The sequence below is a fragment of the Chiloscyllium plagiosum genome, chromosome 31, assembly GCF_004010195.1.
Source record: "Chiloscyllium plagiosum isolate BGI_BamShark_2017 chromosome 31, ASM401019v2, whole genome shotgun sequence".
Lineage (NCBI taxonomy): Eukaryota > Metazoa > Chordata > Chondrichthyes > Orectolobiformes > Hemiscylliidae > Chiloscyllium > Chiloscyllium plagiosum.
In genome coordinates, this window is record NC_057740.1 from 14,724,847 (window position 1) to 14,735,842 (window position 10,996).

General features: G+C 40.9%; 1 protein-coding gene across 4 annotated transcripts in view; it reads left to right on the forward strand.

Moving 5' to 3' along the window:
* Positions 1–10,996, forward strand: part of LOC122565247 (phospholipid-transporting ATPase ABCA1-like) — a 173,752-nt gene that overhangs the window by 91,867 nt on the left and 70,889 nt on the right. For all 4 annotated transcript variants that reach the window (XM_043721016.1, XM_043721017.1, XM_043721019.1 and 1 more), the window contains exons 16-18: positions 261–482; positions 7,150–7,354; positions 9,178–9,294. In XM_043721016.1, coding sequence (XP_043576951.1) covers positions 261–482; positions 7,150–7,354; positions 9,178–9,294 — 544 coding nt within the window. The remainder of the gene's footprint in view (positions 1–260; positions 483–7,149; positions 7,355–9,177; positions 9,295–10,996) is intronic.

The window sequence follows — 10,996 nt, forward strand, 5'->3', positions numbered from 1 at the left end:
TGAATGAGCGTCCGCAGCCCTATGTGATAGAGAATTACAAAGATTCACTGCCTTGAGTGAAGAGGCTCCTCCTTAATTCAGTCCTAAATAGCTTACTGCTTATTTTAGAGTATATCCCCTGGTTCTAGACTAACAACTGGGAAAACATCCAATATCTGTGCATCATGTCGGGTAAAAGTTTTGTATGTTCCAGTGAGATCTTCAAACCTGTACAGAATGTTCAGAACAAAGAATTATATTTCTTTTTTCTTTTGTTACAGAAAGGAGAGATTCTCCCGTACAGCAGTCCCTCTGTTGTATTTGTATTCCTTGCAACCTTTGCTGTTTCCACCATCATGCTGTGTTTCCTGATCAGCACGTTCTTCTCTGGTGCAAACCTAGCAGCCGCTTGTGGCGGAATCATTTACTTCTCCCTCTACCTTCCATTTGTCCTGTGTGTGGCATGGAGAAACTCGGTAACTTTCCCACTCCAAATATTTGTGGTGAGTTTAATGGTTATCGTTGGCATGATCCAGAATGGCTCCCGTAATTGTAGTTACTGGATGAATTCAAATATTGTTCATTCTGAAGTAAACAAAACAAATGTTGACAATGCACTCTGTTGAAGTCAGAGGAAGTAGGTTATCATGGTCAAACTTTGGGTAGGGCTCTTCAGCACTAAAACAAAAGCTTATATGGCTTGAGAAATTCCGCTGGCCTCGTATCTATGGAGAGAGGGACAGAGCTAATACTTCAAGTCCACTATCACTCCTCTTCACAACTTCATTTTGAGTCCTAGTGGACTTGAAATGGTAACTTTTTGTTGCTCTGTCCACAGATGCTGCCAGACCTACTGAGTTACTTCAGCACTTTGTTTTTATTTGGTAGCATCTGCAGTAATTTGCTTTTATGTGAAGCCTGCAGCACTAACTAGCTTAGTTTATGGAAGTCTGTAAAGTGTAGAAAGGAACTGAAAGCAGTGCACATGGAGGGAAGTTTGATTGGGACAGAGGACAGTTGGTCACATATGGGATAGTAGTCAAGCTGGTAAAGTAAATCTGGAATGGGAGTACACAGTCACATCAAACATTCCAGCATCGGGTATAGCATAGTGAAATAGGACATAAAACTCTGTTTACTTCAATCCAACTCTGTCTCAGTCCAAACCTCAAGAGTTGTAAAGGTATGGAAATTATCGATTTCTCCTCAGATGTAATGCATTCTTGCTAAGTAAGAATACTGTTTACACATACTTTTAGGGTATTTTAGCCTAAATTGGAATGAGATTGTACTCTTTAAATATGAGGCCTTTAAAACCAGAAGCCACAGAAAATTTTGATCCCATCAGTTTAAGATTAAAGCAGATCAAAGAGGGAATGAAAGTCTCACCCTCTAATTCATTTTTCAGCTGTATACATAATTAGGCTGGGTGTACTGAAAATACCTGCAAATATCAGAACAGAGCTATGTCTAATGGGTATTAAATAATAAATGACATGACTCACTGTATCTGGAAATAAATTGGATTGCTGAATACATGGTGAGCAATTTCCATCAATGTTGCCTCCATCCCAATTTAATCATCTTATTGAGAGCGATGAGGAAATGGTCTTGTATTGAACACAGGAAAAAAGTGAACCAATTCACAGGCTATTCAGTCGCTAGGCTCCTGTTCTAAATTTCCACTCAATAATTACACTGAAGCTAGCCAAAGATTTGACTCAGTTGTGTTCTACTGGATTGCTTGGTTTGGGGTAGTGTACAGAAAGGAGCTGGGTTTTACCTCTATGCTTTTTTATTGCATTTATTTCAAGTGAAATACCTAACCAAAGCACAGTGAAGTACATCAAAAAGCAATAATTTCTGTCAACAAAAATGGGATCCAAAAAGCTGAAGATTGTAGAGGATGGGGAGACTGAGACTCTATAGTTTAGAAAGAGTGGATTAAACCAGGGGAGAGATTTTGCATCAGAACTAAAAAGGGAGGTCAATTCAAGTAGTATGTAATGATTGGAAAGCTGACTGCCAAATACAAATATTAATAAGCTAAGAATTGCTATTGTTTCAAAAAATTGGAATAATATGAAAAGCTGCTATACAAACCTAATCTCAGACAGTGGTAGATCAAATTGAGCTAGGTAATCAGACTATGGGAACTTGGATTTCCAAGTTGGAAAACTATGGGAACTATGCTGCATCCAGCATAGGTTGGATTACTGCTAAAATCAGCCATGCTGGTCAGTGTGCCAGTTCACTGATTTCACCAATCCATACTTAGAGGTAGGATGGGTGGCAGCAGAATCACCAATTGGACCATGGCAGCTGGCACAGCTCATTAAGAACCTACTGGGGATTTTCCAGTTGTCTCCAGGTTCCTGAAGATTTCCCTTAATTAATCTGCACTTCTCCAAATGACTTCATTTTATCTAGGATTACAGTTATTTAATTCTAGCAACTGCAGAAGATGTTAATCTTACACCTGTTTTCTGGCTAAGGATATCACATTTGCAATTTCCTCCACCACCACCTAAATGTAGTTGGGAAATTTGGGCGTGCCACTGACATTTCCTGCCTAACGTTCTTCAGCATCTGCAGATGCACCCTTCCATTACTAGTTTTTTATCAACTTGAAGTACACCAAGCCATTTTAATACCTCCTTTTGGCCAATTTTTTCCATGATATTCATTTTCTAAATTTTCAAATTTGTTGAGAACAATATTTGAAACTGAATCTGTATTGCACAATTTACTGTAACTCCAACATATGTCCTAGGTCTTTGGCATAACTGCCAGCTGATTGCATAATAAACAGATTTTCTACTTTTAAACCTTGGGTTTCCTGTTTTGTAACCTTTCCATTTTAAATTCAAAGCTCTGGACATCTAACTTTTGATGTTCTGTGCTATAACACTCCTTGGTGTAGGGTGGCATTGTATCACTGTTAGGAGTTAGGAGTCAGGAGTCAATTACTTCAGTGATGGTAGCAGTATCACATAACTGGAGAATATCCATATCAATGCAAGTTAAAAGAAACATGTTTTAAAGAGTAGTCAAAGATGCAGCTGTTTCCAACCAACATCTACAGTCCCAAAGACGTTTGAGGTCACTGGGAGGAGGCTAAGTAGACTGAATATTTTCCTCTAAGGATTAAGTACTTGATATACTAGTCACAATTAATTGTATTGCCTAAAATTCTGCAAATCGATGAGCATAAACATGGAACAAACTAAACGGCTTTGTGTTGGAATGTTTTGGAATATCTTGTCTACCACGAATATGATGGTAAACAAATAAATCTCAGGGTTTTTTTGTGTATATGATGCCAGGCCCCCATTATCTAGCCTGAGATGAATGTCTCCTGAGGGTGAGGACAGAACAGGGTCCTCTGACATCCCCTTCTGGAGAAAAGAGGAAATAACGCAATGGAGATGCTGTTCTAGTTTCCTTTTCCCCTCAGGAGTTTGCTCGTCTTCCAATTCGCAACTTGCTGTGGAAGCACAGGTTTAATTGGAGACTGATCAGAGTGTGACAATATAAACTGGCACTTAGTTCTCCATCCTTCAGCCAGAAGAAGCAGTTCTCCCCATCAACCCTGTCCACACTCTCAATCTTTATTTTTCAATTAGATCACCTTTCATGTCTTCTTAATTCCAGAGAATATAGGCCCATTCTATTAAAGCTGTCCTCACAGAAAACCCCTCTGATTTCTAGAATCAATGAATGAACATTCATTGAACCCCTATTAAGATTAATGTACCTTCTGAGTTTGAAGAACTTTACAAAGTTCTCCAGCAGTTGTCTCACTAAACATACAAAAGCAAGATAATACTGAAGATAAGGACTCTAATTGCTGCTCTCCTAGCCAAGCTGTTCCATACAGATACGATAGTGGCATTGTGAAATGTTGCCCAAGTATATCCTATACGGAAAAGGCAGGATAATTCTAATCATGCCAATTGCTGTCTCATCATTTCACGTTTGATGAACAGTCAAGTGGTGGAAGGTATCATCAACGATGCTATCGAACAACACTTGCTTAGCAATAACCTGTTCACTGACACTCTGTTTGGATTCTGCCATGGAACTCAGATCCTGACCTTATTACAGCCTTGGTTCAAACATGCACAAAATAGCTTAATTAGATTTAGATTAGATTACATTACGGTGTGGAAATAGGCCCTTCGGCCCAACAAGTCCACACCGCCCTGCCGAAGCGCAACCCACCCATACCCCTACATTTACCCCTTACCTAACACTACGGGCAATTTAGCGTGGCCAATTCACCTGACCTGCACATTTTTGGACTGTGGGAGGAAACCGGAGCACCCGAAAGAAACCCACGCCGACACGGGGAGAACGTGCAAACTCCACACAGTCAGTCGCCTGAGGCGGGAATTGAACCCGGGTCTCTGGCGCTGTGAGGCAGCAGTGCTAACCACTGTGCCACCCACGTAATTCCAGAGGTGAGATGACAGCACCTGCCTTTAACATCAAGACTGCATTTGACCGAATGTGATATCAAGTTCTAGCAATAATTGAGTGCGTGGGTGTGGCATGGACTTGTGTGTGTGTGCGCGCGCATGCATGATGATTGTAGCTATTGGAAGTCAGTCATACCAGCTCCAAGTCTTCTCTACAGGTGTTCCTCAGGGTAGTGCCCCCATCCTCAGCTACTTAATCAATGACCTACCCTCTGTCATAAGTTCCAAAATATTGATATTCACTGTTAATTGCACAATAGCACCATTCATGACTCTATAGACACTGAAGCAGTCAGTATCCAAATGTAGCAAAGCCTGGAAAATAACCAGGATTGCATTGAGAAGTGGTAAGTAACATTCACTCCACATAAGTGCCAGGCAATGACTAGTTCCAACAAGGGAAACTCTAACCATCACCCCTTGACATTCCCTTGCAAGATGTCTTCCATGTCACTCACCATCCTAACTTGGAAATATGTCACTGTTCCTGAAGTTTTGCTGGTTCAAAATTCTGGTACACCCTCCTTAACAGCGCTGTGGGTGTACCTACACCTATGGAGTGCATTGGTTCAAAAGGCAGTTCATCATCATCTTCTCAAAGGCAGCTAGAGATGGACAATAACTGTTGGTCCATCCAGCAACGTGCACATTACATTGGATGCTGGAAATCTGAAATAAACAGAAAATACTGGAAAAAAATTGGTGTATCAGGGAGTTTGTGGGCAGAGAAACTTCTTTAATAGCCACTTCTGTAACAAGTTGGTGGTGGGGAAAGAGGTTGGAGAGTGGCCAGGAGAAACCTGTCAAGTTTCTGTACCCACCTTGATTGAGTCTATGGCAGAAAGTCACACTGTAGCCTTCCTCTCCCACCACCAATTCAGGCCATTAAGTTAGTATTAATGCTCATGTAAGGGCCTCATTCCATCTTCACTGATATTAATCCAGCAGAAGGCTTTTTTGAGTGGAAGAATAATGACTAAATCCATGCAAAGTTCCCAGGGGGATATCATGTTTAATCAGGAACTGATTGAGGAAGCTGATGTTATAAGCCCAAGCTGTTACTTTGGACTCACTTCTCATAACCCCAACTACTGCCATCACTAATATATAGCCTGGGTTCCTTTATGATTCTAGGCCTCGGGAGGGTTTATTACTGGCATCAGCAGCCATCTGTCTGGTGGTGCTACCAGTCAGTAGCGCATCTGGCCTCTGAAGAGGGACATCTGCACTCAGGCTCCTTGATCCCAGGGAAGACATGTTGCTAGCACCTAATTCAGTAGGGCTTTCTGAAAATAGTCCCCATTAAATGTCAACCAGTTTTAAGCAGGTGAAATGAAACTCCTGTTTCAGTTGAGGTTCCTTAGGTCACAGACACTTTGCAGATTTGGTAACTCAAGATCTCATTGGTCTCCACCAACTCCCACGCAGAGCAGTAATAATACGCTACCAGCCCTGCCCTCCCTAATTAACCTTATTTAATATACTTAATTAAAGTTAATTAAAGTTTTTAATTTACTTGATATTTTTAGTTTTGTTTCATCTCATCAGATTTTAGTTATTAATTTAATAGAGTAATACAGATTCTCAGCTTCTCAGTTTAAACTACTGACCCAACTTAAAGCAAAAGATGGTAATACTCATCAGTCAATTGCCCACTGGCTACCATGTAACATGAACCTTGATGATCTTTTGTGCCCTCCGCTACAATGCCATTTAAGAAATGCCAGACCTGTTTGACTGAAAACTGGTTGCTCCAACAGTGAGCTTCCAGACCCTGGCAAAGCCTAAAGAAAACAAAAATAAGTCACACGTTTTTCTGCTTCAAAGGGAGTGAGTGTGCCTGTTTTCAAAAAAGATAACATTATCTCCCTGGGATTCTTTTTCTTTTGGCCTTTGTTTTACCCTGAATGAAACTTTTTAGTTCTCAGCTGCCAAGAATTCTGTAAGGTCTTAATAAAATTCACCAAAATGTCTCCAGGTGCATTACCCACACTTGCTGTCAAAACCTGAGGCCGAACTTACCTAGGGCAGAAACCCAGCAGATTAAAGTTCTACCCCATATTGTCTCTTGAGTAATCTACTCCCATTATGTTCTTCCAAGGCTCAGAACTGGAGGATTGATTAGAAAACAGTTCTCTCTCTGCTCGGCTCAAAGCTGCTCTCAAACTCCAAACGATTGATTCTGTTACTCAGAAGTCTCACATAAATGTGAAACAAAAAAATATATCTCCGCAACCCATCCTCATGGCAATGTGACACACATGGAATATCTAGGATATAGATTTCAGCTAATTAACTTCAATTCCTAAATGTTCCCTTTTGTTCAGGGAAGCCATGTGAAGAACTAAAACCCTTACCAAGAAGATTGTGGACATTTTGTCTTCAACACAAAACTCTGAAATACGTTGTTTAAGGTTCTCCCATATCGAGCTCTGTTTTTATTGAATGCATACCTTTGCATCCTTTGCATTGTAATTACTTTTGGTCTGTTTATCATCCCCTCAAACCATACATTGCATGTAAAGACTTCAATTCTTATAAAAAGTCTTGCACCTAAGACATAGGTACCATGAAATGAGACATTTTCCAACATTCCACATTTTCATGTTTTATCAAGAGTTTCCTAATGCTCATGGGATTAAAACTTGCATTCAGTGGTTTTTGAAGTCTCTTGTAATTTTTCTCACAGAGTCTGTTATCTCCAGTTGCGTTTGGTTTTGGATGTGAATATTTCTCTCTCTACGAGGAGCAAGGAATTGGTATCCAGTGGTTTAACCTGGTCTCCAGCCCTGTAGAGGGCGATGCATACAATTTTACAACTTCAATCATCCTCATGGTGTTTGATGCTCTCATATATGGCCTTGCAGCATGGTATATTGAAGCAGTGTTTCCAGGTAATTATTTACTTTTATCAAGTAATGTTCTGGCAAAAGTGTGATGCAAATGTTCCATTGATCTTGTGGGACTGAAAAAAAACATATTTTCAAGTAAATCTCATAAGTTTGTTTACCTTTAGGATGAATGAACATTGATTTCAAAATGCTTCACTTAGAGAAGCTTTTCTGATTGCTTGAGTCTGAAATACATTGTACAGTGCATTATTTGAGGTGTACAGATCAGGCCGACCTGTGTTTCTTCACATTGAATTAGCCACTTTCAATTGTGTGGCTTTCAGAAAGCTGTTATTTATTGCCTTCTCCTGGGCTTAGAGATAAAGATGATCAGCTGGGTTTCCAGTGATCTGTTGACTGCTGCTGCTAGAAGGTGCAAGTAAAAGCATTAACTTAGAACTAATCAGGCTAGTCCAAGATTGCCCTATAGCTAATTACCCTTCCAACTCACAAATATATAGGTTCTTACATGAAAGTAAGCAATACGTGTCAACCAAATCTCAAGAAGAGGCAGTTTTTTTGAAAAATGTGAAAAGCGGCAATAGAACATAAATCTACTGTGCTATTGGTTCACATTCCCTTGGATGTCACATTGTTGATTATATTGGAGAATTAATTGACTAGCCAGTTTTTGTCCTCTTCTGCAAGTCTGCCCATATCGATGCTTCTCCCTAGTTTAGAGATCTCCTACTTCAGACTCCTGGTTACACATTCTGAATTTACGTTCTAACTCTCCCGATTTCTCATTATTCCCTGATGGTTTAACTCCTCTCCTATTAATTCATTCATGGTCCCACACTCCACAATTGGCAGCTGGTTCTTTGGCCATTGTCCTCTGGTCTTTTGTGATATCCTGTTTCTCTGAGGCAAAAGATTCTGGTAAAACCCTATTTTAGGTCTTTGAGCCTGTAATCTAGGTTGATGTATCAACATAGCACTTTGGGTGTTTCGTTGGAAATGTTTTTCAGACGAAACGTTAAATTGAGGCATTGTTTACCATTTAAATGAGTATGATAGAATCTGCTGCATAATTTGCAGGACAGGGAGTTATCTTGATTCCATGACTAACATTCATCCCTCAACTAGTGCCATCAAAATAACTATTGACTGGGTCATCCAACTTGTGTGTTGAGGGACTTTATAGCATGGAAATTGGACATGGTTTACCTACAGATAAACATTGACTGCACTTCAACAGCAATTCATTGACAGATGTGCAATTTACAATGAAATGCATTTTCCTTCTGACACATTTCCTACTTTCTTGTTCTTTCTACTTTCAAAGTTCATCAACGAGACTCCTTCTCTTTGATTCATTCACCATCTTTATTCTCCCCAATCCTTCTGCATTTTCCAAGTCTTGATTTTGGAAAAATGTGTCTCCCGATTGCAAAGTTTATTTGAGGTGTCTTTCTGCGCATGAAATGCTGTCTGAAAGAAAGTATTGGATGATTAGATTCGATTCCCTACAGTGTGGAAACAGGCCCTTCGGCCCAACAAGTCCACATCGACCCTCTGAAGAGCAACCCACCCAGACCCATTCCCTAACATTCACCCCTGACTAATGCACCTAACACTATGGGCAATTTAGCTTGGCCAATTCACCTAACCTGCACATCTTTGGACTGTGGGAGGAAACCAGAGCACCTGGAGGAAACCCACACAGACACTGGGAGAATGTGCAAACCACACAGACAGTCGACCAAGGTTGGAATCGAACCTGGGTCCCTGGCGCTGTGAGGCAGCAGTGCTGACCACTGAGCCACCCTGGATGCTGAGCAGGCGGATGATTCTGATCACCTATTATTGGATATTTTTTCTTGTAGGTCAATATGGAGTTCCCAAACCCTGGTATTTCCCCGTCCTCAGGAGTTACTGGTGTGGAGAGTTCTATTGTAAAGAGGATTTGTTTGAATTCCCTGGTAACAGCAGCACTAATAAAGGTGAGTAACCCAGTCCTACCATTTCAGCTTATTTTCGTGTCTTCAATCATTTTAAGATTGCCAGCAATCTGAAAGATCATTGACCTGAAATGGTAAATCTCTCTCTCTACAGATGCCACTAGACTTGCTAAATACTTCTAGCATTTTCTGTTTTTAAATTTGGATTTTTAGTATCAGTATTCCAGTATTTTACGTTTGTCTTGCCAGTATGTGGCCACATTATATTCCAATTAACTGTTTTATCCAAAAGCTTGCTTACCCATATTGTTACCCATATAGTTACTGACCCATATTGTTGACTGAGCTGGTCAAAAGTCTAATAACTTTATCATCGGAGATACTACTGATGACCAAATTGTGAATCAACTTTGAATGCTCAATATTGAGATGTCTGTACAGGTCCTTCAGGATTCCCATGACCTCTAGGATCTCTGATTAAATCATACTTCCTCGATTTACAAGATTCCATTTTGGGATGAAATATCCATTGAATGTCTGTAATTATTGCAGATCTGCAGTGGTCCCTTCTGCCCACTGTGGCATGAGGATTTTATCAGAAATATACTCAACTAACAACAGGAATGTACTAACATGGTGCTTTCTGCTCTTTGACATACAAACCCAATGCTGTTTGATAACTTTGTGGAATTGCTTCTTACATAATTGCCAGTGATTATTTTTCTGAGCACTTTGAGTTTTCCATAGACAGTGAATGTACACCATCACCACTGGCTACAGATCTGATCAAGGCAACTCTTCTGATTTTCTTCTCTTGAAATCTGCTGCTGATATTTCCTTTGTATATTTTGTCATTTAGCTCCAGTTGATAATTGTCCTCGTTAGTCTGTCTTCCTGGTTTGAGCTGACGTGAGGTTTGGGACATGGCTCTATCCTGCACTTTGAAGAGGTTTCTATCTTAGGCTCAAACCCCCATGTTTTTGTAATACGTGTCCCTAATGGTTCCTCCCATCTGACTCTTGTTGGTTTTTGTGAACCTTTTTTAGTGTCACTACACATAATGCTAATCTCTACTATACATATAGTCTACAGCAAGGAAAAAAGGCCCCTTTCAATCTACGCTGGTCAAAAACAAGCACTAACTATTCTTCTTCAGAACTGGACGAAAAATATTTAAGGAGAAAGTGAGGGCTGCAGATGCTGGAGATCAGAGCTGAAAATGTGTTGCTGGAAAAGCGCAGCAGGTCAGGCAGCATCCAGGGAACAGGAGAATCGACGTTTCGGGCATAAGCCCTTCTTCAGGAATGAGGAAAGTTTGTCCAGCAGGCTAAGATAAAAGGTAGGGAGGAGGGACTTGGGGGAGGGGTGTCGGAAATGTGATAGGTGGAAAGAGGTCAAGGTGAGGGCGATAGGTCAGACTGGGGTGGGGGCGGAGAGGTCGGGAAGAAGATTGCAGGTTAGGAAGGCGGTGCTGAATTCGATGGATTTGACTGAGACAAGGTGGGGGGAGGGGAAATGAGGAAACTGGTGAAATCCGAGTTCATCCCTTGTGGTTGGAGGGTTCCTAGGCGCAAGATGAGGCGCTCTTCCTCCAACCATCGTTTTGTTGTGGTCTGGCGATGGAGGAGTCCAAAGACCTGCATATCCTTGGTGGAGTGGGAGGAGGAGTTGAAATGTTGAGCCACAGGGTGGTTGGCTTGGTTGGTCCGGGTGTCCCAGAGGTGTTCTCTAAAACGCTCCGCAA